The sequence below is a fragment of the Rattus norvegicus genome, chromosome 4 (assembly GCF_036323735.1).
Source record: "Rattus norvegicus strain BN/NHsdMcwi chromosome 4, GRCr8, whole genome shotgun sequence".
In the NCBI taxonomy this organism is placed as follows: Eukaryota; Metazoa; Chordata; class Mammalia; order Rodentia; family Muridae; genus Rattus; species Rattus norvegicus.
This window is the reverse complement of record NC_086022.1, coordinates 66,896,509-66,924,143: the sequence shown is the minus strand read 5'-3', so window position 1 is coordinate 66,924,143 and position 27,635 is coordinate 66,896,509. Positions and strand designations below refer to the sequence as shown.

Here is a 27,635-nt window from a genome sequence, read left to right as displayed (position 1 = left end):
CACTCCCAATTCTTTTCCCCTCCTTCAACTTTAGTTCATTTCAGCAATGCCCTGAGATCAGCTGCAGGGGATGACTTCTGATGTGACCGGCACCCTCTTCTCCCCTTAGCCTAATTACATCTGATGTGTTATTATAAGAACATACCATTGAAGCGTTATTTGAAACGTATGAGCTACTCAGTTCTCTAATTTCCATGTAAGATTGTCAGACTGCGGTTGATCGTACATAACTGAAACCGTGGAAGGCGAACTACAGATAACGTGTTTGTTGTTGCTGTGTCCCCACGTGTAGGCCAGCCTGAGGACGTAGGTTGTCTAGGTTTCAGGTTACATTCCTTCAAGCCCTGAGTTGGTTTAATTGTTTTGTAAATGAACTTTAGCCTTCAATGAATGACTGCACAAATGACTGTTAGATTCTTCTACTCACCTTCACTCTAGGTTCCCTCCTGTTCTGGTCGTTCCTTTGCCTGTATTCGCCTCCTGCTTCCTTTGACGTCTCTCTCTCCAGCCCGTCTTCATTTGTGGACTCACCCTCAGTGTTTTGTATTAGCCAAGTACGTTGTGTGGGAAAAACCCCTGCCAACATTAATGACTTAGAGTGGCCATTTGTTTCCTCATGAGTTCTGTGCCTTAGTGCCCCAAAGCGATTCACTTACATAATTTTGGTCCATAATTTACCATGGGATTGGATTCAGATGCTGGCTGAGACGTTCTCAGGGTTAGATGCTCTACCCTAAAAGCAACAAGCCACTGCTGGTGAGTTCGTCGCCCTTTGTGTGGGTCTTTCCATGCGGCTCTCAGTTATCTTTCCTGGCACAGCCGGCTCACAGAGGATAGCACTGATTAGTAGTGGGAGGGGATTGCTCAGGAAGGCAGCTCTGAGGAGGCGCTGGTGCTGGAGGCCTCTTGGATGCTGACAGCCACTCTGTGAGTTCTTTGTGTCGGTTCCTTTACTTGTTTGCCACACTGTTTCTCTTTATTCACCAAGCGGCTCTCAAGCTTACCTTCAAGGCACTACGGGATTTATCAGGAGGGGAGGGTTACAGATGTATGTGACTGGTTATGGAATCGTTGTGATGTGCCAGCCGGAGTAGAAGTGACACACTCTGCATTCATACACTTCCTACACATTCCAAATGCTGCATTACCACCGACCAGCTCCTCGAGGGCCGTTTAACCTTTGTGGCCCAGCTTCCCTGGGTCCGAAACTAAGGTGAGAACGAGGTCTCATGTTGTCCTTTGAGGATTAAGTGTGATGGATGAGAGAGTTCATTGTCCTTTGAGGATTAAGTGTGATGGATGAGAGAGTTCATTGCCTTCCAAGAAGAAGAGGTTCTGCTTCTTCTTGGCTCTAGAACAGTCACTATGTACGACTAAGATCTGCAAGAGGACAGGGCCCTCAGGAAGACTTTGTAGAAGATTTTTAAAAAACTTATTTTAACGTTTATTTATTTAGAGGGACACGAGTGTGTGCGTACAGCATGCACATGTGGAAGTCAGAGGAAAATTTGCAGAAGTTGGTTCTCTCTTCCCACCATGTCGGTTCCAGGGATGGAATTCAGGTCATCAGGTATAGCCGAAAGTGCTATTACCTAATGAGCCATCTTCCTATGCAAGACCTCTCAATTTACCAGCCTATGTTTAACAGTGGAGTTTAGTGGGTACTTAGCAGTCTAACTTATTAGCGGGCTATTTTATTTTTCCTCGTTTGCATTTTATATAACAGCTAGGTCCACAGAATGTTCCCAGATTATAATTGTTTAGGGGACAGGAATTAACTATAAATGTAATATTTTTTCTTTGCATGGGGATTGTTAGTTACCCTTCTATGTTCAAGTATCCATGTAGCTGTTGGGTCTCTTTTTTTATATTTCCAGTTGAGGGAGGGCAAGTTCCATTCCAGGTCTGGCAGTTAGCATTGTGCTTGGTACTTTGAAGAGAGCAGTTGTTTAAAAAGACAGCACAGGAGCATCCATCTCTGCCCTGCGGGGCAGAACCGTGGAAACCATTGCTCTGCTTGGTGCATGGCCTCTCCGTACATACCGCAGAAGCAGGATTTCACCCGTGTTAGCGCCTAGCTAATAGCAGCTGTCATTTGCAGGATCAAATATGCCAAAGAGCAGGAGGTGTGTTGTTAATGTTTTACGGCTCATATTCAAATTAATTTCATGTCTTGTCTTTTAGTCCCTTACCTTATAATTGCCAGTCAGTGAGATATGGAAAGCAGAAAGGGTGAGGAGCTTCTGGGAGGGGAGAGAGGCTGAAATTTGAATGGGGATAGTTGGCATGAACAGAGACCAGCGGAAGAGGGAAGAACCAGGCGTATGTCTCACACTTACAGTTTGCTGTGGGCAACACACAAGTTGGATTTGGCCTAATGAAATTCAGTAGACTAACTTTGCTTCAGTTCAACATGTTGGTTGTACACCTACTATGTGCCGGACTCTAGCTTATATACTTACGAACCAAGTAACATGTAGACCCTGCCTTGAGGAACTCAGAGTCTGATGGAAACAGTGTACCTAATACTCTATCAGGCAGAACTGGAGTAGTGTTCCAAGAGGAAATTAAACTGTAGGAGTTTCCAGGAGAGAGAGAGAGAGCACACCCACTGAGGGGTCAGGAAGAGCAGGATTTCAGCTGGGCCTTGGCTCCCTGCCTGGAGTCAGCCCCCTGGAGCTTTCTCCAGGGCCACAGATGGAGAGCAGAGAGCCAGGACTCCGGTGCTTTGAAAACAAGATCCCTGGTGAAAAGATTGTTCACAGAACAGATTTCCAAAGGTTCCGGGTTCCTTCCTCTTCCATTCATTAGTTGTCTTCCTGTGTCTACGTCTGGGTTTATTGTTGTTTCTACTTTGTCCTCCGTGGCTGAAATTTATTCCTCCCTGTGGTCTTTTCTTGTGCCAACACTTTTGTTGTAGTTTTTAATTGACTGATTGATTCTTTCAATTACAGAACTTGTGCTTGGTTCATTTCCAGCGTGTCAATTTCCTTGATGACTTTTTTCTCTGTATTTGGACTTCCTCTCCCAGTTGACTATTTCGCTCACGTTGCAGACTGTCTTGTGAAGAGGGACTAGACTTCTTTAGTGCACCTACTGATTTAAGTCATCTTCTGTCTAGTCATTAATTCTTGTAAAAAGAAGGACTATGGACATTTCAGCTGTCTTGGTAATTTGGGGTCTCATTATGGATTATTGGTAGTTTGGGAATGAGTCATGGAGAAGACATCCCTTTCGGGGACTCCCAGAAAGCAAAAGAACCAAATAAAATTAAAGAGGGGGGAGGTGTAAAACCAGGAGATACATTCAGCCTACAGACTTTCAAGGCACACAAAGAGACACAAAGACTACAAGACAACAACCACTAGGGTCCCATTTATGTCCTCTTTGACTCACATTCCTTTGACTAAAGGGATCGTAAGTGCACACAAGCTAAGCCTCAGTATGAGGAGAATAGTCAACAGATCTTATTGAGGAAGGCTTTCCTATCTTAAAACCAAAGAATACCCTGTTGGGGGTCCCCCAGGTGGCACCTCGTTCTGTTTGTAGTTCTCACAGTGTGACAGGCTATGCCACTGATTTGCTGAAAAGAAGCAGAGGGAGTTCCGATGGATTTTGCAAAGGGCGTTTCCCACAGTCCATCTTCATGGACGTTCTGGTGATTTTCTTTCAAGTACATAACTAGGAGATGATGGATATGGGATAGGGATTGTTTGAGACGTTTGACAGTATGGTTTCATTCTCTCAAACCATGCCTTACGTCCCTCCAAGCCCAGGCATTGAGAGCAGATGACCATCCTAATAAAGTACGACTTCACTTTAGACAGCACACAGGCATGGAGTGTTTAAGAAGAGCCGTTTGCACCAAGCCCAGCATTCCTCACCTCTTAATAAGCAATAACTGAAATAGTACCGAGCCCTCACCTCCAGTGGTGGATGGCGAGCTTCCCACAGTTCGTGGGAAAGCCAGTAATTCAGCTCTCCTTGTCCAGTTTGACTTGGAGCAAACTCTGTTCTTCGGCAATTGCTCCCCAGCTTGAAAGCAGAACCCTCGGGTTTGTGGAGGGGAAACTGGGAAGGGGATAACGTTTGAAATGTAAATAAATAAAAAAGAAAGAAAGCAGCACCTGCGTGCGCACACGTACATCTGAGTAGAGTCTTGGTTTAGAAGGAGTCTCCTTTTTATTCATCTCCCTCTCTTCTACCTACCATAACCCTTTTATCTTCCCTTTCCATCCCTCCTAACTTTCCTTCCTTCCTTTCTCCTCCCATAATCCTTCTTTCTGCTTTCCCTGCTCCTCCTCACTTCCCCTTATCCTCCACCCCTAAAGTCCCAGGGTAATCATGCAGAGCAAATGTGTGTTTGCATCCTGTCAAGTAGACTCTGGGTTCCTAAAAACAAAATTTGGTGCCATCTACATTTGTTAACTTTCTGGTAAGAGGTGTTATAACTTTCTTTAGTTAGTTTATGTATTTATTATGTGCATGCCCATGTTCTTGTGTGTGTGTGTGTGTGTCTATGTAAGGGTATGCACATGTCCATGTTCCACAAACGCTGAGGTGGAAGTTGGTTTTCTCCTTCCACTCCGTGGGTTCTGAGGATCAAACCCAGGTCTACTGAGCTTAGCTGCAAGTGTCCTTACCCACCGAGCCACACTGTGGACTTCGATAACTTTTCTTAATTCCACAGGAGATTCTATACCTAAAAATGGAAAGTTAAGAAACCCTGCTCTAATACATCACAGGACCCATCCATTTGAAGACTGACTAGCTGGAAATGTCTCTGAAACACTGGAGCCACAGAGGTTTATGGGGCTCAGGCCATGGGGGCCGCCAAGCCCAGGATTGTAGTTGCCCTTCATAGCCATTGGAGTCAGTCTCCACCCCATTCGGCCACCTCTTCTCAGGTACAGGCTGGTGACAAGATGCTGAGGGTGCTGCTTGTTCAGCCAACAACGTAAAACGGGGAAAAGAGGAGAGAAATGAAGAGGCTAAGAGAAATAGCCCAGTGAAATGTTCCTGGATATGCTTATGGCCTGAGGAATACAGGCTTATGTTGAAAAGAGCAAACCTTGAAGGTCAGTCCAGGGAAGTCTGCACCATTGGTGCCTACTGGGGGTCATGCTCCTTTGTAATCAAATTGGGATGTTGGGTGTATTATTCAGTTTCCTATTCCAATAGCAGATGTTGGTGTTGCCACCTCCTAAGGAGAGAACGTTTGTCCTTCAGCTTTGGAGGGTCCGGTGTGTCTTCCATGGCTGACAGGGTCTGTGCTGAGGCAACACTTCACAGTGGACGTTCACGGTAGAACAAAGCTGCTCACCTTGGGTTCAGAAAGTAGAAAAGGACACACCCACTGACTCCACACCTCCCACTAGGTTGCATCTAGGTTTACACTTCCAGGAGTGCTGGACTGGGGACCATACTGGAAGATGCTTAAGACCCACGCCATAGCTGGGCTTCTTCAACGTTTTCCTCTTAAGACACCTCTTTACTCAAGAAAATTCTGCATGACCCTTGGGTATATAGGTCTATAAAATAGGATTATAGAGCAGATATTTACTATAAGAAATCATAAATGGATTTTAGAACGGTTCTTTGGCATACGCGTAACTCTACCGTTAGTTGAAGGCAAAAGCAAGCATCCAGTTAGGCAGATGGCTACACTTATTTTTGTATAAAGCATTAACCTTGGACAAATATTGGATACTACAGGGTATAGTGTGTCTTCGGTGTCTTCGGAGTGGATTAATAGTCTGGTTTTAAAATCACCAGCACTAAGGATGCTGTTTTGCATGTACTTACAACATGGCAAGAGTATGTTTGGGGCCTTTTCAGAAATTGTTGGAAACTCTGTCCTAATCCCAACTCAAACTCATCTTAACATTTTTTTAAAAATGAAACTTAAGTTAGAAGCTCCAATGGCAGCTTTTAAAATCAAGCATTCTGACACAGTGGACGCCAAAGATGCAATAATTTGATACTTACAGGCTGAAGAATGATATCCAAAATGATATCATCTTAGAATGATACTAAAAGCCCTTGGTTTCTATGATTAAACTATTCCGTTTCTATAGGAGCAAGAAATTTTGTATGGACACTGAAAACACTGTAGGCCGTGACGTGCAGTGGTCCTGAGGGGTGACCTGAGGGGTTTGGGCTCTGACGGCTGGTGGTGCATGGTGTAGCCGATGACTGGTGGTGCATGGTATAGCCAATGACTGGCGGTGCATGGTGGAGCCAATGACTGGCGGTGCATGGTATAGCCAATGACTGGTGGTGCATGGTATAGCCGATGACTGGTGGTGCATGGTATAGCCAATGACTGGCGGTGCATGGTGTAGCCAATGACTGGCGGTGCATGGTGTAGCCGTTCTGTACAGTGCAGCGTTCAGAGCCAAAGCCACGGTAAAGTTGTTCAGCACCACCCAGGGCGAGCTCTGCCAGAAGTCCCTCCGATGCAGTGTGGGTTTGATTTTGAGTTACTTTCTGTCCATTGCGTGTTTAGAAGCCTTTTCCGGTGACCTGACCAGCCCCGATTCCCACCTTCAGTTGTGGGACTTGCAGGTGAACATTCTGGGAAGTGTACCGCAAGGTACACATATACTCTGTTCTTTTGTTTCAGTGCTTATCCCAAGAAGAAACTCAAGAGTGCTAGCCTGCAGCACTGAGAGAGAACTTGGTATGGCCTCTGTCCTCTGAGGTTGTGTAAGAATGGGGTTTTAAAGTCTATACAGTATCAGCGGGCTAATCAAAAGTGATGTATAATGGATTTGTGCCAAGGTAACTTATTTAGGCTGGATTAAGAGAGTACCTAGGGGCCATCAAAAAGATGGCTCAGTGGTTAAGGGTGCGTTCTGCTCTAGAAGAGGTCCAGAGTCTGGTTCCCAGCATTTGTATGAGATCTCTCACAACCACTTGTAAATTCCAGCTCCATGGGATCAGGCACCCTCTTCTGGCCTCCATGGGTACTACATTCATGTGCACATACCTACACCCCAATACCTATACAAACAATTTTAAAAGTAATAATAAAAATAAATTACAAATCTGTCTGTATAAAATAAAGTCTGTCTTTGCTTGTCCCATGTCTATAGAGCACAGACAGATGAATAAATCCATTGGGCCTTCTTAGGCTTACAGGAGCTGGAGGTAGCTGGGTGGGCTAAGTATGGACACCTTGAATTTATGGAGCTGTTTTCACAGTTACAAATGAAAGCGAGTCCTCAGTGAGGAAGCTGTTGCTGGTGGGAAGTCACATGGCGTTCATGAGATAAGCTGCTGCAGGAGGAGAAGGACTGTGGCATGATTGGGAAGCAGGTTTAGAGCAATGAGGGAAGCGTTGGTTGTAGAATCAAAGGAGGGAATCGTGGCTTCGAGCAGGGAAGGGGTGCACGCACACAGCTGCCTACAGAGAGGCAGGCAGCTGTGTTACACAGATGGCACAGAAAGGGTGGCTTTTGAAACGAGTAGAGAGATAGGCAGCAGGATTCACACAGGGTTGTGTGTGGGGGGAGGGGGTAAGGGTGACTCATAGGTGACTTAGGTTTCGGCTCTGTAGCCTTAGCGGGATCTTGGTGTTGACGTGTTCCCAGGAAGTGAGACCCAGAGAAGAAAAAGGCACCGAGATGAGATAAATAGCTAATCACATTTCCTCTGAGCTGATGTCGAGAGCATCAGCGTGCGTCATCCCAGAGTGGGTTAAAAGGATAATGTTTTCCTCATCTGCTTCCATACTGAACCCTCTGCTGGGGGCGGGTCCACGAGAGAACCCCCAGCTTGTGTTTGGGTAGGACAGGCAGGGGAACACGGTAACATGGCTTCCCTTAACACATCGCAGTGTAGAATAGTGCAAAACAGCAAAGATGACGACTGTTTACTGAGCAAAGCCACTCTGATTATTCACTCATGACAGCTCCCTGTCTCCGATGAAGAAACATACCCTGTATGTGACAGGTTTGTGTACATCAGCATACAGAATCAGCCTTTCCAAATCAGTCTCTCGTCCCGTGGACATTTATGTGGTTCATGCTCTAAACACCACGCCCTGCAGGAGAAACTGTGAGTTTAAAAGCAGTCTTGACTCAGGTACATCATGGATCTCTAGAGTCATGTTGTGGGTCTGGGCTCTGCCCAAATTATGAACGGCTTGATCCTGAGCGAGCTGTTTCAGTCCTCTTCTGACCTTACAGATCTTTAAGATGAAAACGTAATGCTTACCCACAACATCGCAGGACGGATTCCCTGAGTTCATATTTACTGAGCACTTAGAACAGTGCCTGTCCCTTTGCAAGCACCGAATAAGTGAACGCTGCTATCATTATTGTTCTTCTGTGGATTGCTCTATAATCAAGCAGGTAATTTACCAAGTGCCCTTGACAAGAGTGACAGGAATCTCTATACACAGGCGTGGGAAGAACACAGGGAGACAGAAACCATGCTGGTCTCAGAGGTCCACCCAAAGACTAAGGACAATGCGTTTTAGCTATTATGGGTTGGCCTTAAACCATGTTTGTTCATATCAGAAACACTGGTTTGGTGGTCTGTAGTTTAGGAGTGACCCATATTTTGTTTTTTCTATGCATACATATGGGCTCAAAAATAACATTTATTAAAATGAATACGTCTAGGCTAGGCCTGTATTGAACCATTGCTCCCTTGGAAAGCAGTGTACACAGTTGACAGTGAGCCCAGGATATGGGACTCATTTCTATGATGTGAACCTTTTTCTGAGTCCCAGGTCTGTGAAGTACCAACTGTACACTTTTGGGTAAGTTTTTAATCTCACAGGATTTTTGTGTTTCAAATGGGAGTAATGGTCGTATTAACGTCTGTGGTTATGCTTAGGACTAAGTTAATATTTCCAAAGTACTTAGAACAGTACCCAGCCCATAGCAACGCTGATGGTGCTGCTGAGTTTTCTATCATGGACACCTCTTCACTTTATTTTAGGGCACCATGGGCAGATGGGTCACTGGTTCCCATGCAGTGGGTCACAGTTTTCACCGTTCTGACCATGTTCCACAGAATCCTTGTCCCACAGGATTCTGCCTTCCAGAACTCAACCTTGGGATTACTGAAGGATAGTGTTATTCCGTTTTTATTAGTCTAGGTGTTGTGCCTGCAGGCACGTTTTGGGTACCTGGTACCCATGGAGGCCCGAAGAGGGCATCAGATCCTCCTGTAACTGGAGTTACGGATGGTTTTACGGGCTGCCATATGGGCATCGAACCATGGTCTTCTGGAAGAAGAGCCAGCGCTCTTAACCACCAAGCCATCTCTCTAGGCGAGGAGATTTTTATGTGGGAAAAAAGTAAGATCTGTCAATTTTTTAAAAAAACATGTTCAAAGAGCAAAGGAGGTCCGGAGGAACCATAAGAAACTAGGATAAATTAGATAATATATACATACTAGACGATATGGTGACCAAGTGATTTCTCTTAACAATGTCTGCTTCCTCCTGCGTTGTGTGTATGTATGTATACACGTGATCAAGCACATGCGTGCACATGTGTTTATAAAATACAAGACTGAGTTCAGGTTTGGTCTTTTCCCACTGTAGTCACCTGGCGGTATATATGGAAATGATTGTGACTGCACTCCCGAGGCTGTCCTTTCCTTGGCTTTAAGCAGATCCACGCTTCTGCTCTCCAAGGCTGCCTGATGGTTTAGTCTGTTTAGCGTCTGTGGTGTTGACATTTGCTCCATCCTGAGCTCAGGTGTGCAGGACTTGCCCGCTATCATGAGACAGTGGCTTCTTTTCACCTTTGCCGACAGCCAAAGGGCGCCACTGAGAAGGCGCAGCTATGGGATTTGACCTTTGAGAGGAAGCTGTGTAAATAAAATCTGATGCTACAGGGGGGCACCTATCTTCTGGAATATACACCATTAAAGTTAGGAGAGGGTGGTTTTCATTTGAAATGAAACTTCAAAGGTACATAGATGTGATTCAGAAGAACACCTTTTCATTTAAAGTCTAAACCGCAGGGTTTATAAAAGTTAGAAACTATAGTATCTATAGTATCTATAGACAGCTGAGGACGCCTCTGATTCTAAGCCTCGGTGGCCCTGTAAATGTGTTTTGCCAATAAAATCCACCTGCAAGACTAAAGCCCTGGGCAAGTTGCAAAGGTTACTCCTTTTCTCAACCTACCCTGTGTTGACCTCCTGCCTTAGAGGTTACACTTACCTTTTTGTTTTCTCCAGCTTGATATTTATTTCCCTCGGCCACAGAATAGGCCAACAGCCAAGAGTTGGGAATACAAGCTGTCTTCTCACACTAGAATTTCAACCACACTGGAATGCTGGTCTCATCAAACTTCTTATTAACTGCACTTCTTTCATTTGCAATCAGCTTTTTCGTGATGTATCTGGCAGGTCTGGTTGGCCAGTCTACAAATATTTATGTATTTTTATTAATCATTCATGTGCAAGTCAGAGGACAGCTTTTTGGGGGAGTTGGTTCTCTCCTTCCACAGTTATGTAGGTTCTAGGAATTGAACTCAGGTCATCAAGCTAGTGAGGGAAGTGCTCTAACCTGCTTATCCATCTCACCAGCCCCTACTCATATTTATTGACACAATCTCCAGTCTTAGATGAATTATTCTGAAAATCAATGCAGTTATCTCATTGCAAGAGATTCTCATATCTTAACACCAGCCATATTGTATTAGCTAGCTGTGCTGTATTTGATGCTACCCGAAACCTTCATTCATCTATGCTTTGTGTATTTGTGGGGGCAACGTCTATTCCGAAGTGGTGTCAAATTTAATATATAGTCAAGGATGATTTCGAACATTGGATCCTCTTGCCCCTACCTCCAGAGTTTGAACACTAGGATCACTGGTATTTGTGTGGTACTAGGGACCAAGCATATGCTAAGTAAATACTCCACCAACTACATTAAATGCCAAGCTCTAAATGTCAGTACTTGAGGTAGCAATCGTTTTATTACTTGAGCTCATGCACCTCCGCTACGGGGGATTGGCTGATTGACATGGGAGTGGGGGGCGGGGAGGGTCAGATAAGTGGCTGCTAATTCCAGCTACGTTCACTCGTATCCCTAAGGGTAGCAGGGAGTTGGACGACTTGGCTTGGCTCTGCTTATCTTGCCTTTGATTTGTATGGCTGTGCTCCTTCCCCTGGGACCAAGAGACTGATTATACCAACACACCCTTCTTAGGCGACAGTAAAACTGTGAGAACATCAAGCCCATCTCAGCTAACACATTTCAAGATTCTACTATGTTGAGAAGCTAACCCACACCGCCTAGGTTCAGTTACATGGCCAAGCTGGAGGCACTGAGAGTACACACAGCAAAAGGCACAATTAGGGGGTTCGATGGCTGATATTCACATAACTTGACTAGAGTAAGACTCACCTAGGAAAGGAGCTTCTGGCCGTGCTTGTGAGGGATTCTCTTGATTATTTCGGGCAAAATACTCCTCTAAATATGGGCAGCACCATCCCCCATTGGGTTGGGGTCCTCAACTACCTAAAAAGGAAAAAGCCGGCTGAGTGCTAGCCCATCCCTTCTTGCTTCATGAGTATGATGTCCCTATCCACGTCACTCTAACTACCATGGCTTCCCCACCCGGGCTTCCCTCTAACTGTGACTGCCTCTTAAGTTGCTTGGGTTGGGATATTTTATCACGTCAATTTCAAGTCACAACTAGTACAGAGAGAGAGAAGCCATCTGGAGTCAGCAATGGGCCCTTTCGGCCACTACAGAATCTGTGCATTAACTGCCGCCCCCACCGAAGCCACAGAGGAGGCAAAGGAGGTCATGGCTGCATGTGATAACTGGCAATTGTATTAATAGTTTCAAATACAGGCTTTTACAATACTATAAAATGTTAAAGAGTAAGAAAAGCCACAGCGTTTTGGATGATTGTCTTGATCTGTATCTGCTGTTCAAGCTGTTTCCTCTGTCTCTTCTCCTCATCAATAGTATACTATTACACCTCGGTTTTCCTTAGTATATTATGGAACTTTCCTTGGTTATCAAAGGGGCTTTGTAAATATAATGTGGATGTCTATGTAAATACTCCACTGTATAGATAGACCAAAATCCGCCTCATCTTCCTCCCCTCGTTCATGGATGGCTGTTTCCTGTGTTTTGCCTTTGTAAGTCAGAGTGTGGTGAGCTTATTTAGGTAGACGCCTTCACTTGCTTCCTTCACGAATGCTGGTAGGCACGCAGCGGCCCAGGGTCTGACCTCAGGTGGCAATGTAGGAGACTTAGATACCAGTCTCCTTGTTGATAAAAATGACACCTTTGAGCCTGAGCTTCATTTTAACTCAAAACACCTTCAAGATGGAGGACTACACTGCAGCCCTGGGTTGGAAGCAAGAGGCGACACCAGTTGCCTGTCCTCTTCTGAGCTCGGCGGAGCAGGGCCGTGGACTTTTCACTCAGAAGACTTCTGTAGTCCTCAAGAGAGCCGACTTCCTTTCTAGTTATCATTGCTAGATCTCTAGCCGCTGCTCCCAGTGCAGCCGTGATTGGTCTTCAGATAGGACCAGGGGCCGAGCATGAAGAGCAAACACTGCTCTTTCCTGTTTCCTACCCGCTCCTGTCTGTTGAGAATGGTTTTGTTCAAGCAGAACAACGAGCTTCATCTTCCTCCGGGCTTCCAGTTCAAGTGTCCTTTCTGCACTGATTTTGCCTGTTGTGGGGTAAACTGGATCACAGTCACTTTGACTGTAATACCAGGACGTGTGACCTTACCTCACGATTTACTGGTCATTGCGCGGGGCCGTTTTCCCCAGAGGTGCTCCTTCCTCTTTATTTGATTATACCCAGGGCTAAATGTCATTTCTATGTCCCTTCTAGCCTCTGCTGCGGGCAGGCAGTGCTCAGTCTGCGCTGTGAGTGTGATTTCTACCAACAGAAGAGCGAGCGCCTCACTGCCGAGTGAATAAAGAGATCCACACCCTCTCTCTGCCCCATCTCCACCCTGTCCTACGTGACCCCCACCCTCCCTCTGCCTCTCCCTCCCTTCCCATTCTGTCCTAGCATGTCTTCCCTGTGGCTTCCTTGCTGTGCACAGTCTTCTAGCTCTGAGCCTCCTTGTGAGAGAGGCCTTAGTCATTTGACCTGTGGTTCAGTTGTTTCTATAAGCTGAGCAGGGCGCCCATCTGGCCGGCAGAGCGAGGTGTCAAGTACAGTGTGGTGTTCCTCCTCTGGCATCCATTAAAAGGCCCTTTGTTCCCCCACCAGCCCCTCCTGGTCCAGGATGTCGCCCACACCCCGTGATGGAAATCCCCCCCATCACAGCAGACACTCAGCAGGGTACGGAGCTCGCTCTGAAAGCAGACCGCCACCTTGTGAGTGGGAACCTAATCTTTTCTGTGCTCAGAGGAAGTAGTTTATGGGGGCTCAAGTTTATCTTTGTGAACTTTTGCTTCTCGCCACCCTCCCCACGCTTCCCTCCTCGGCTCTCCTGTATGATGTTTTTCTGGTACCTTTAAAAAAAATTAATAAGGAAGTTGGAGTCGTATTCCCGAGTACGCGTTCTCCCTTTGCACTCCTAAGCAGTTATGGGTCACCGAGCAGGCAGGGCTTGTTTTCAGATAGCAGGGAACACGTGTGCTTTGTGTGTGCCCCGTCTCAGTAAAGCTGGTGTCCAGTGAGGTCCTGACTGAGAGCTCTTCCTTTTCCTCTGCCTGTTTCCAGCCTCTTGGCTCTCCCTTCTCACTCCACCCGTTTTGTTCCTGCAGGGCTGGGCTGAGTAATTTGCTCTGCTGCTGTTTGGTGCAGTTTAAGCCCCAGGGCAGTGTGTGTCCAGTGAGGAGCCGCTGGCTCTGTCTCACTGCTTAGCCTAGCCGTTGTCGGCTCTCCCCAGGCCCATCTAAAAAGCCTTGGTAACAAGACAGAGCCTGGGCTCACCAAGACCCTACGTCCTCCATAGATGAGTATTAGCCAAACAAACTCAGAACTTTCCGGGGGCTCTGTGCAATGTCTCTGATGTTTAGTGTTTTGTAAGGCATAGGTAGGGAAGCAGAAGGGCAAATCTAGGAATTAGAAATGCTAGAGAGAGAGAGAGAGAGAGAGAGAGAGAGAGAGAGAGAGAGAGAGAGAGAGAGAGAGAGAAAGGGGAGGGTGGAGAGGGAGAGGAGGAGGAGGAGGAGAGGGATTGAGGTATTTTTGACTATATTTTTATATAGTATTAGATAGCATATTTACTTGGTTTAAAAACCAAAAAGTATAGTATAATAACATTTTTGGAAGTGTTGTTGTTGTTTTGTTCTTTCAAAACAGGCTTTCTCAGTGTAGCTCTGGCTATCCTGGAACTGACTCTGTAGACTAGGCTGACCCCAAACTTAGAGATCCTCCTGCCTCTGCCTCCTGAGTGCTGAGAATAAAGGCATGCGCCACCACTGCCTGGATCATGTTTAAAACCTTTAAAAACACATTTGAAAAACCTTCCCTTTCATCTTTTTTAATGGATTTTTAAAAATTTACATTTCAAAGGTTATCCCCTTTCCCAGTTTCCCATCCATAAACCCTCTATCCCATCCACCCTCCCACCCCGCTTCTGTGAGGGTGCTCACCAACCCATCCTCCCCTTCCCACCTTCCCACCCTGACATTCCCCTGTACTGGGGCATCGAGCCTTGGCAGGACCAGGGGCTTCTCCTTCCATTGGTACCCAACAGGCCGTCCTCTGCTGTATATTCTCCATCTACTTAGTTTCCATCTTGGTATGCTCAAGGAGCCCCGGGTACGAGCTCTTGTTCCTTTACTGTGATACTTTAAACACCATGACCAACACAACCTACAGAAGAAAAGCTCTACTCAGACTTACGGTTCCAGAGATTTTTTGGCAGCAGGGACAGCTGAGAGCTAAAAGCTTACATCTTGAACTGTAGGCTAGAAGACAGGAGTGCCCTGGGAGTGGTGTGTGCTTTTGAAACCTCAATGTCATGTCTTCCCCCAACCCCCAGGGACAGACTTCTTCCAGCAAGGCCACAAGTCCTCAGCCCCAAGCACTCCCACCAACCGGAAATCAAGTATTCAAATGTCCAAGCTGTAGAGGACATTCTCACGCAAACCACCAGACTGGGTTTCTGTCTGTCTGTCCATGTAACTCTTCTGGCAGGTCTTCAGGCTCATCATGCCGGGTGGGCACAAACAGAAGCTTTTGTGTTTGCCACTCAATTCCTTACCCACGCATACGCATTTCCACTCATTCTCCTCTCCGTAGTCTTTCGCTGGAACTTTGCTCAAGGTGTGGTCAGTGCTCACATGACTCAATTATACCTGATGCCCCAACGTGCTCACGTGTGGCTTGTCCTTTTCCCACAGAGGAGGTGGAGAGTGAGAAATGGTACCTGTCTACAGAGTTTCCTTCAGCTACCATCAAGACAGAGCCCATCACAGAGGAGCAGCCCCCAGGACTTGTCCCTTCTGTCACTCTGACCATCACAGCCATTTCCACTCCGTTTGAAAAAGAAGAGTCCCCTCTGGATATGAGTGCTGGGGTATATCCAGTTTTCTTCCTTATAAATAGAGATATTAAGAAGTAGAGGGGCTGGGGATTTAGCTCAGTGGTAGAGCGCTTACCTAGGAAGCGCAAGGCCCTGGGTTCGGTCCCCAGCTCCGAAAAAAAGAACCAAAAAAAAAAAAAAAAAAAAAGAAGTAGAGATCGTTGGTCTCCAATTTATCCTAGGAGGTACATGAATTTGAGGGAGAATAGCTGTATGTGTATGCATGCATTCATGTGTGTATATAAATGTGACTGTATCAAGATTATGTTGTTATCAACACTGTGACAAATTTCAAAGGCATTGTGTAGAAAAAGCAGTAGCAAACCTGATTTCATTTTTTTTGTAATTGCCTCTATGAGATTAAAAACACAGAGGCATAGCCACAGTAAAAGGAGAAAGGTTGTCCGTGGGGTTGAGTTTTATTGCAGTGGGAGAGGAATGGTTGAGGTTATAGTAGAGTCCATAGTATTTGGTGCCACGGATGCTGGTTCTACATAGACTTTTCCTCTTCCAGTCACCTGATGAGCCATCCTCACCTAGCCCAGAAATATCCCACCTGCTGATTCATACACGCTGTGTTACTGGTGGAGATCATAGGAGGGCAGGAGTTTTCTCCTTGCTTAATTTAAGCCCATGACTGTGGAAAGTAGAAGTTAACACCACCCTACCTCTCCCTGGGTGTTTTCAGTGCCTGATGGGTAACAGACCAGAATCATGCTTGCATATCTAACAGTTCTAAGTTTAGAGCCCCACTTGTGTGACTCCAGACATATCCATGTAGTCACATCTCCTGTCAGCAAGATGCAGTGTCTGTCTGCTCCTGAAAAGGTAATGTAAAGGGAGAGGCACAAACACATAGTGGTCTCCTCAGTAGGGAGATCTGGGTTGCAGTTGGCCTTTGGATTCCTTTCTCAAAACCTCTCTGGGTCCTGGGAGGAATTTCAAGGTCTGTATTGGTTTTCTTACACCACAAGATTTTGGCTCACTTGTGCATGTGTGTGTGTGTGTGTGTGTGTGTGTGTGTGTGTGTGTGTGCGCGTGTGTGTAAATGTACCACATTACCACATGTGTACATGAAATCACTGAGATCAGAAGAGGGTATTGGATTCCCTGGAACTGGAGTTATAGGCAGTTGGGAGCTACTATGTCGGTGCTGGGAACTGAACCCGGGTCTGTCAGAGCAGCAAGTGCTCTTCACTGCTCAGCCACCTCTTCAGACCTCAGTTGGTTTTGCAGTATGTATGTAACTAATGGTTCAGGATCCTCTCCTCTTGCTCCCTTCTCTCTCTTCCCTGGTGGATATTTTAGAGTTAGATATCGTTATCAGTCACTGAGGAGTCTGGATCATGCATCCTGGGGCACGTTGCCTCATTTCAGAACAAACAGGTGGCCTGTGATTCTTTGAAATTTTCCCAGAATATTTTACCATAAATGTCTTTATCATAACAGCAACAGCAACAACAGCAGTAATAATAGTAGGCCTTAGATTTTAACTAGAGGTGTCAGGTCCCAGGTTTGGCTGTGAGAAGATGCAGCATTTGACTCTAAAGTAAGACACATTTGACAACTAGCTTCTGTCTCATCAAGGCTCTTCCAAGACTCACGTTTGAAATTCCTTTTCCAGGGAGACTCCTCATGCCAGACACTTATTCCTAAGATTAAGCTGGAGCCGCATGAAGTGGATCAATTCTTAAACTTCTCTCCGAAAGAGGGTGAGCTCATCTCCCGTCCCTCCCACACTCCAGGGGCTCCTTCTAAAGGAAAGGGAACACAGTAGAGGGCAGGATTATAGACGTAGCAGGCTGTATGGAACGATCCTCTTCTTAAAACGCTCAATCCCAAAACAGTATTTTGAATTCTGAAGAGTTACCTAATAAAATTATTTCTCTATCTGCCCTTTATTTTCAGCTAAGCACTAGTGTGGTTTGATGCTTACCAAGGATGGGCTTTAGATCCATCATTGAGTGCTGTGACACGCGTGTGGTTGGTGAGACTCACTTGTCCTTACGCCCTCCTAGTGTGAACCCACTCTCACCCCACAGTTACACAGCAGTCCACAGTGGCACTGGCTTAATTGAAACTTGAGTTGCCATCCTCTGCAAATGAAGCTGTAATGAGTCTGCACAACCAGGGTGTGTTCTTAGCTGCTCTGTTTGAGTGACAGTCGTGATGAGCTCCTTTCCTTGGTGATATCCATGGCCCTGATGATGATGCACATCTTTGGGCTCCTTGCCATTCATTTAGAACCCAATCGCTCCATTCTTGGAGTTGTTTGCTTTTTGCTCATTCCCCACATCTCTTTTATTTTACTTTTTTTGACTTCTTCATCTGAGTTCTCCCGGGAGACCAAGTTGGGACTGGACACAGTCTCTGCACCTTAGGAGGGCACAGGAAGCTCTCAGTATCATATTTATACAGAACCTGGAGCCCACTCTTCTTAAATCTGTGTCTGTTGGTGCTACACCTTTTATTTACATGTTCAACACATGTTTAGATGTACAGTTTACTGCATGATCAACAAAGAAGTCAGTGTACACAGTTACAGAGGACGCATGCGCCAGTGTGCAAAGTCGCACACGTTGTGTGAGCATGGAGTATAATTTACCTTCGTTCCTTTAGGACCTGATTCAGGGCTGGATTCGAGACCATTAAATCAGGGTTGGCCCTTTTACTATCTATAAAAGGTAACATTCTCCATCTGCATCCACATTGAGCCTTTGTTTCTTGGCATTAAGCAGCCCACATCCATGCCTTTGAGTCTTATAGTCTGCTTCCAAGCGATTTCTTTCATCTCTGTGGCTGCTCACCACCACCAAATGTACCTTGTTCTTTCCAGTATGTTGTGATGTGGCTCAGAAAGTGTCACAACCCAAACAGTAGATCCCCATAGTGTCATCAGGATCGAGGGTCCTTGGAGGAGGAATGGCAGTCCTTACACATTATCCTGGATAAAGACAGATGAAGACATCGAATATCCTTGTGTACATCATAATTTCTGGGCAGAGTAGCTTGTTGTCCCCTGCCCCTTCTGCAGCCTGGGAGCAGCATTGCAAATGATGTTTAGAAATCTGATCCTGAGGCACCTGTGGCCGGAAGGGCAGGCTTTTCCTGTCTGCTTCTCTCTCGTGGGCTACCGGCTGCTTAGAAAGGAAAAAGGCATAGCTTAGTCTGTGCCAGGCCTGGAGGCAGAGAAACTTTCAGTGTCCATGGGAATTCAGCTGGACTCCCCAGTGGAGAAATCTGATTCTTGAATTTTTTGCTTTTGCTGGATTTTTGGTTTTAACATAGCGTCATATACTCATGGCATAGGGGAAACCTACTAATATGTTAAGACATGTCAACTTTCTAGCCAAGTGCGTGATGTGTCAGAGGGGCATTCTCAGCCTACCCCTGAGCCATTCAGGTGTGTCAGAGGGGCATTCTCAGGCTACCCCTGAGCCATTCAGGTGTGTCAGAGGGGCATTCTCAGGCTACCCTTGTACAACATGCACGTGCCCTGTAGATCTGGAGATGCCGCATGCAGCTGGGATGAGGGGCCCACAAATGTCATCTCCCTCAGCAACAGTGGCTGACAGAACAGAAAGATCTTGTTCAGAAAAGAGAGAGAGGGAGCCCACCGGGACTTTGTGCAGGAGGACCCAGGTGAAGATCTCCCTTTAGAAGCTCATTCCACCTCGAGGTATTAGCTGGATGCCTCCTGGGTGTGCTCAGCCCTGGTAATGTGCCCCGAAGAAAGGCTTTCAGGGAGAAAGCATCTTGCACCCCCACTTCTTTTTCCCATGACTACTTATCTATCTAATGGTGGATGTAGGGTTTCTGAACAAAGAATGCCTGGCCTCCTGCCTGCCTGCAGGCCCCACCAGCAACATTCCTCCAGAAACAAAGGGGGCTTTTCTCCAAGAATTCCACAAGAGCTCTCAGGTTGGCAGTTTCCTAAAAGATTGTTTAAAAAAAAAAAAAACAACTGCACACTACTAACATGATTTGTATGTCAACCTGTGTAAACTCTCTGAAAAGAGTGCAGCGGGGACATCGTGTATAGCTCAGTCGACCGAGTGCTTGCACACATGCATGAAGCCTTCCATTCCATCCCCAGTACCGTATTAAACCTGATACGGTGCTGGAACACACATTCAATCTGAGCATCACAGAGGTGGGGGCAAGACGACCAGAAGTTCAGGGGCAACCTCAGCTGTCCAGAACTCAAGGCCAGACTGGGATGATGCATAGAACCTGTCTCAAAATATGTTACAAAAAATAAAACAATAAACACAGTAAAAACCATGTCAGCACCATGTCAGGAGTTCCCAGCATCCCAGGCTATCCCTGGGGTCATTGTTTTATTGGTGTCTCATGCCCATGTGTGCCCGGGGTAGTTTTGTGCTAGGACTAGTAAGTGTAACTCTGTGCTCACTCTCTCTCTCCCTTGCCATACAACAAGATCCACTGTTCTGCACCTGGCTCTCCTCTCCTCACTACGGCGAGTCTCTAGGTCACCCTGAGAGTTCCCACTCTCTGCACCTACCCCAAAGCTCCCAGTGTGGAGACATGTGTTATGTGTTTAACCGGCCCCTGAGTCTTCTGTGGTGGCTGAAATGAGCTCTCTTTGTCCACAGCCTCCGTGGACCAGCTGCACTTACCACCCACACCACCCAGTAGTCACAGCAGTGACTCTGAGGGCAGCTTGAGCCCCAACCCACGTCTGCATCCCTTCAGCCTCTCTCAGGCCCACAGCCCCGGCAGAGCCATGCCCCGGGGCCCCTCTGCCTTGTCCACATCTCCTCTCCTCACAGCTCCACATGTAAGTATCTGGGGACCCCTTCCGGGAGGCCAGGGATCCTCTCAGTCTAACTTTTCATCCTTGTAATGAAATTTTTGTTTAATGGTTCGATGTCTCTGTTCGTGCTATGTGGCTGTAACAAAATACCCAGGACTGAGTACGTTAGGAAGGAAAGATGTTTGTTGGGGTGCATGGTCCAGGAGGTGGTGAAGCTCAAGAGCTCAGTGCCTGCATCTACTTAGCCTCTGAAGAGGATGCTCTGTGTGTGGCGGAAAAACAGAAAGAAGAAGCAGGGAGTGGGAAGGACACATGAAAAGGAGGCAGGGAGGTTGTGTAGCAGCACTGCCATAGTAACTAAGCCCGGTCGGTCCTGTGCGACCCAGCTCACTCCTGCAGAAGGGCATTAATGCCCACACCTCTCTACAGTACCACCCTGGAGACCAAGCATCCAGCTGGGGACAGACTGGATCCAAGCCATAGGACCAAGCAGTATAGTAAGAACCCTAAAGAACACGTTTACAAAGACCTGCCTACAGATCTCAGGAATTCCCTTTTCAAATGCAGATACAATTCTGATCCTCGTGTTTATTTTCCAGGGCTGGAAGCCTCGGGCATAACATTTCTGTTCTCTCCCCCTCAAAGTTACGACACAAACATTTGCCATTAATGTAGGAGATCCTTACTTAATGGGCGCTAGAAAGTGCCTTTCATCTTTTAGATAAGCATTCTTGGGTGAAATTTGAAAAGAAAGCCTCTCGGAGATTAAGCTCTTTGATGTCAAAAGCTCAAAAGCAGTTTAATCTTTGTGTGTGTTTCGGGGGTTGGGGGATGTTAACCCAGGGTTCTGTGACAAAATCCCAGGTCATCATTGCACACACAGGTAAAGAGGATGGGTAGAGCATTCACAGTTTATTGTTGTAAAGAGGGAATCCGATGTCTACGAAGTCTTGAGAATTACAAGCAGATTTTTTAAACTATACTATCATGAGTAAGAAATTTTAAACAGAGTATTTTACTTTTTGAGAATTTCATGCATGCAATGTATAGGATTAACCAATATAAATGGAATAGTTTAAGAAGGAACAGGAACTATCAGCATAATGTGGATAGTTTTGAGAAGATTCGCTTGCCCCCATATGTTTTAGATTTTAACAGCACGCCACCATTACTGAGAACAAAGGCCTCCACTTCCCATCCCTGCCATCTCAATTCAAAGCCTGGATTTCACTGTTTAGGTTGCTAAAATTGTGTTTCATGTTCTGTGTCTGTATCTCCACCCCATATTCCTGTAAGCATCTCCCTGCTGTCTGCAGGCCCCTGGAGCCCCAGTACCTCTGCCCGTATTAGGTAGCTTCTTCCCCTTTGCTATCTCAGCCTCCTGAGCTCACCTGCTCTGGGCTGGAGCGTCTCCAGTTACTCTTCTGAGTACAGCATCACCTTTTGCTCACATTACCTGCCTTGTCCTTTCAAGCACCTCCCTCTAGAAAGCAGCGTTCAAGTCTCATCTCCTCCTCCGATCCTCCTCTCATCCCATAAACTCACAAGGGTCCTCTTTCTCTAAAAGTTGAATGCCACCCCAGTCAGCATCTCAAGAAGCTTAGCCTTGAACTGCCCTCAAGGTCTCATGGGTAAAACTCCAGTCCCACCATCTCGATCCTAAGCCACTCCAGAGATAGGGTCTGTTTTCAGTCCTCTGTGGCAGGGAGCATGGAGGTTACGCACTAGTGAGTCAGCCTGTGTGACTAATATAAACACGTCACTGTGTTCTGCGCTAAAGGCAACGGACTGTGGTTCTCAGCTTCATTGCTGATGGGCAGGACTCTTGGAAGCCTGAACTTCTGTGGAAGATGCCTGCTGGTGTGCTACAAGGAAGGGACTTCAAGCCCTTTCCCATTAACCCTATGCCTCCAGAGGTGTGGGGTGTGAATGCTATACTCTTACTTTGTGTTCGCTGAATAGTGGGGCATTCCCTGGGAGACGCAGTGGATGGAGGCCTCTGCAGCTTTGCCTTTGAGATACTGGGGAGGTGGATCAGTGGGTCAGAACACTAGCCCTGCAAGCATGAAGACCTGAGTTGGAATCTCAAGCACCCACATAGAAATGCCAGGCCTGTATCTGCAACACCAGCATTGGGAGGTTGGGACAGGTGGATCCCGAGAGCTACTGGTTAGCCAACCTAGGTGAAGACAACAGGCTTCTTGTTCAGTGGGAGACTCTGCCTCACTAAAAAGGCAGAGAGAAATAGAAGATGCCTGATATCCTGTTCTAGTGTCCATATATGTTCACAAGCACATGCACATGTACCCTACATGTATGCACCACACATACATACATGCACACATGAATACATACATATGTATGTACATACACGCATACATACACACATACATACACACATGAATACATATGAATGTACATACATACGTGCATACATACATACATACATACACACACATGAATGCACACACATACATGGCACACAGTACTCATCATACACACACACACACACACACAAGTAAATAAAGAGATAGACCACCTACTCGGGCACACCTTCTCTATCCTTGCTTTTACTTCAGAGCACCTATGTCTGACCCAGTGAATAAGAGGCCCCCTTTCTCTGCACCGTGAGATTCTCCACACTCCATGTTGAGGTTGTTTTTCAGTCACTCCTCTCTGACCTTTCTGTGCTCCCTGGTCTGCACAGAAACTGCAGGGGTCGGGCCCACTGGTCCTGACAGAGGAAGAGAAGAGGACCTTGATTGCCGAGGGCTATCCCATTCCAACCAAACTGCCCCTGACAAAATCTGAGGAGAAGGCCCTGAAGAAAATCCGGAGAAAGATCAAGAATAAGGTGAGCTGTCCCCCTCTAGGCATTTCTGTGGCAGACAGGAGAACTGAGCCCTCAAGCCCCAACCCGCAAGGTCCACAGCGAGACTTCCTGTAGTCAGGTCAGGAGTGTAGACACTGTCTGCCTACCGTAGGTTCAACCTCACACCAGCATGTATACTCCTTGTTGCATGATAGCCTGCTCAGAGGCAGAAGGAGATACAGGAACCTCTCTTTATCTTTCTTAAAAAGAATCTCAGTCTTTCCATTTTTATGACGTATATAATATTTTCTTCTCATTGTTCTATATGTTAACTTATAAGCAAATACAGCTTTATGCGGGGGTTACTCAAAAGCTTGGGTTTGTTTTGTTTTGTTTTGTTTTGTTTTGTTTTGTTTTGTTTTGTTAGTGGTCTGTGATAAAAACAAACTTCAGGAAGCCACCTAAGTCTCTGTTGCGTCCAGAGCTGTGACGCAGGCAGACAAAGGGAGCAGGGGAGGAAGGCAGAGAGAGCAGAAGACATGAGAAAAAGCCAGAGTTCCACCACTTCGCCCTCATGTAGAGCCAGCAGACAGTTTACACATATCCAGGCCCAGCTGGCTGGTTTTATATAATCGAGACAGCTGAGGGCCAGGGAGCTGACATCATTTTTCTGAACTATTCCAACCATCAGTCTGCGACCCAGGGGTTTGTCGGCGGGGTGGGAGGATCTGTCTGGGCCGGAAGCAGAGCTGGTGATAAGTAAGGGGGAGTCCACAGTTTAAACAGAGGGGGGATTGGGGTTGGCCACGTGAGCGAGGCCGGCGTTGCTGGCCCCGTGCTCCTTCCATTCAGTCCTGTTTTTCTTTCAAAAATGGAAATTCATCCCCCTTCCCTCCTTATTTCACAGATTTCTGCCCAAGAAAGCAGGAGGAAGAAGAAAGAATACATGGATAGCTTGGAGAAAAAGTAAGCCTGCTCACTGGCCTGTTGTGTTCATTAGGCCGGGTTCACCCAGTAGGGTGAGAGGGTCTCCCTTTGGCTTTGTGAAACCCCCTCCCAGCGCATCGGCAGTGTTTGCCTGCCCCCTAGTGGCCATGTGGATGGAACTGCTTATAACTATGTTCTGTGAGTCCCGGCTCTCTGACTGACCAAGATCTTGAGTGCCTCCAGGCTGCTTGAGCAAGCCTTAGACTTTGACATTCCGGCAACCCCTCAACATGGATGCCCAGCTTCAGCCTACAGGAGCGGTGTTGTTTAACCAGTCCCTACTGGCCTCAGATGATACAAATAAGACTGGTATTTCCTGTACTCTGTAATGCATGCTGTAGGCAGACAGAATTTTTGCAAAAAAAAAAAAAAAACAAAAAAACAAAACAACAACAAAAAAAAAAAAACAAAAAAACCCACACACACATGAAGGCAACCTTTGTTCTTTTGAAAGTCCTGGAATGCCCCGAGGGCTCAGAGAACTGTGTGAGTTGAGGACCATCTCTACCAGCCCTAGAGAGTAGTTCCAGCTGACCAGTTGGTGTGATTTTGAGGTACGGAGGAGGCCCTAGGAAGACCCACCAATGAGTCTTTCTCATTTGTACGAGTGAGGTAGAGTACTTGCTGGCTTTTAACTAGTTCTAGAAGCTTCTACAGAAAGTCATCCTTCTGTGAGCTGGTTTAGGAGTAGGCAAGGTAGCACTAAGGACTTCATTCTGTTTTCTTGCGTTTCATCATGCCCTAAAGGTATTCACCATCAAGGTTATTTTCTATGATCTCTCTTCTCTGTCTCACTGGGCTTGTGTGCACCAGCACTTCACTGCCCTGGGTTCTGGTCCTGCTTGCCTTTTACTCAAGCTCCAAGCTTTGTATCAGATCTGAGCAGCAGTGCAGCTCCCTGGTGACTCTCTAGCCTGTGGTCTAGTGATGGAGGAGAGCAGCAGGAAGAGGTGGGGGACCTGACTGAGATGCCTGATGGGGTTTATGCATGTCCAGTGCACACTACTTCCTGAAGAGAGCCCCGGCCTGCCGTGTCGTCCCTGTGGACCCTCACTGTCTTATCTATTTGGGCTGCTCCAGCTCTCCCTCACTGACCACGCCACTCCTTTCTCTGTGACACCAAAAGCCCCCGGTTGAGCCATCACCCTGTGGGGAGTAACCGAATGTTTCTCTGCTCTCTCCACAGAGTGGAGTCTTGTTCAACCGAGAACTTGGAGCTTCGGAAGAAGGTGGAGGTGCTGGAGAACACCAACAGGTGGGTAAGACCAGAGGAAGGGGTTATTTAAGTAGCTGGCCACCGCCCCCGGTTCCTGCTTCCTGGGCTTCCCTATACACACAGCTGTAAGCACACACACACACAGGCCACATGCATGTTCCTTACTCTTTAATGGTTGGCAGGTAGGATGGTCATAGCAAGGACTATTCTAAGGAAGTTGAAAAGGATTGGACTGGGAGCATGGCTCCGTCATAGGAAGTGCTTGCCTAACATGCACAAAGCCCTGGGTTCGATCCTCACCATCACAACAAACAGATTAGTGAAGAAATGTTTAAGAGGAGGCTTGGAGCAGAATAAATTAAATCCCTAAGTCTGATTCTCCTGAAAATGAAGGGTTTAGGGCTGGACAGGGAGGCACGGGGATGTAGGGTTAGTTAATCCTACTCACGACTGCTTATTAGTTTAAAAGATGGTGTTTTTGTAAGCCCGTTTTTAAAAAAATTAGTGACTTACATTTCGGTCCCACTTTGAAAACTTAGCTGTGGCTCTGAGTTAATTCTTTTGGCGTTTTCTGTGTCGGTTACAGCTTCCGTCACGCTGTAGATCTTAGCTCACTCCTTCTCAGGAGATGGTATGAGATTATCCCAATTGTACAGAAAAGGTCCCGGGACCCAGAGATGTTAGGGGATTTGCCCAGGATCACTCACCAGTTTAATCATGCGAATTTCAACAGAGAAGGATCCTATTGGGTTTCACTCTGGTTCAGGAGTAAGGGGTTAGGATGGATTTGGAATGGGTGTTCATGGGCTCACGTGGAGTTCACCTGTGCTCTGAGAATGCCATCAATGCCAAATGTCAAAGACTCCTGTCACCCTTAGCGAAGTACAGGTTCGGTGAAGTATAGGCCCAATAAATTAAGCAGAAAAAACTTCATTTGGAGTTAAGAAAATACGGATCAGCCGTTATGGGAGTCAGCCTAATAACATGTCAAAGGCTACGTAGGGTGTCTGATTAGATCTCGTCACATGCTGTCACCAGCAACTTTACCTTTGAAGCCTGAGTCCTGTGCCTCTGTGCCTTATGGTTTCAAGAGCAGGTTGAGAACTTGAACTGTTGTCTGTGTGAATCAGCTAGATTCCTTCTTGGTAATCTGGAAGGGCACTTTCGGAGGGGATCAGGTGCCCTTTGCCTGACTGCTGTGACCTCAGACCTCCAGGCAGGAGTGTCCTCTCCTCTCCCCGCTGCAGACATTACCCAGGATCCCGATGGCTGCTCTTCGCCACCCCTCCCCCATCTCTGACCACCTTCTGAGCAGCACAGGTGACTTAAAGGCTTTCTTGGTTCTCTGACTCCTACTTCTCAGCCACTTCCTTAGCATTCTGTCTCCAGCCCTTCCCTTGTTGCAATGGATGCTCTGGGTCTGAACAGATTTAGCCCTGAGCTAGGGAAGAGGCGGGAAGAAACCCATCAGCATTGATCTTTCTGTCATCTGTGTCCTGGGGCCTGTCTGTCCTGGCTCTGCTGCTAGGCCTCCTGTTGGCCACACGGGTGCAGCAAAGCCTCAGTAGGGCTGTGCTGGGACCAAGAAGGAGCCTGTTGTGGAGGAAGGTTCACAGGCCGCCTGGCCTGGGAGGAGATCTCCCCCCTCCTTCTGGTGGCTTTGTCTGTTTATTCCTTCATTGGCATGAACATTTAAAAACTTCTCCTTTGTTTCCACCTCCCAAGTGCTGGGGTTCCTGTGTGCACCCCCCACAGCCAGACTGGAGCGTTGTTTTTGTTTGTTTGTTTGTTATTGGTTTTTTGGGTTTTTTTTTTTTTTTTCTTGTTGGCCTCAGTCAGGCAGGCATGCACACAAACGGGCAAGGCATCCATTGCGAGCCTTCTTATCTTTAACATACAGATTCTCTTCCATGTCGGTACTATTCATCCCTCTGGCCTCCAAGTCCGCCATGCCTGTGGTGCTATTAGACAGTCCTGTGTTTACTGCGGAATGCCTTGCTTTATTTTCAAGTTTTGTGAGTTCTTCCTTGGGTTCTCTCATCCTCCTCAGAGAGAATATAAACACTCATTTTCTGGTTATCATTAGTTTCTAGTGATTACCTAGATAGATCAATACATAAGGAATTTAGGCTCCATTTCTTCTTCACTTGTTAGCAGGCTATTTATATTTAGTAATGTTGTGGGGGATTTATGCATGTATATGCATGTGGCTGGGGAAGGAATGGAGGCCAGCCACTGAAATCCATATCTTTGCCTATTGTTCTTTGCCCTGTTTTTTGAAACAGGGTTGAGTCCTACTGAACGGACCCTGTAGAGTTGCCATTTCTGTAGACTGGCTGTCCCCCAGATCTG

General features: G+C 46.7%; 1 protein-coding gene across 2 annotated transcripts in view; it reads left to right on the top strand.

Moving 5' to 3' along the window:
- Creb3l2 (cAMP responsive element binding protein 3-like 2) overlaps positions 1-27,635 on the top strand; it is a 116,340-nt gene that overhangs the window by 66,819 nt on the left and 21,886 nt on the right. For both annotated transcript variants that reach the window (NM_001012188.2, XM_039107780.2), the window contains exons 3-8: positions 15,310-15,485; positions 17,116-17,203; positions 20,108-20,292; positions 22,976-23,122; positions 23,988-24,046; positions 25,254-25,322. In NM_001012188.2, coding sequence (NP_001012188.1) covers positions 15,310-15,485; positions 17,116-17,203; positions 20,108-20,292; positions 22,976-23,122; positions 23,988-24,046; positions 25,254-25,322 — 724 coding nt within the window. The remainder of the gene's footprint in view (positions 1-15,309; positions 15,486-17,115; positions 17,204-20,107; positions 20,293-22,975; positions 23,123-23,987; positions 24,047-25,253; positions 25,323-27,635) is intronic.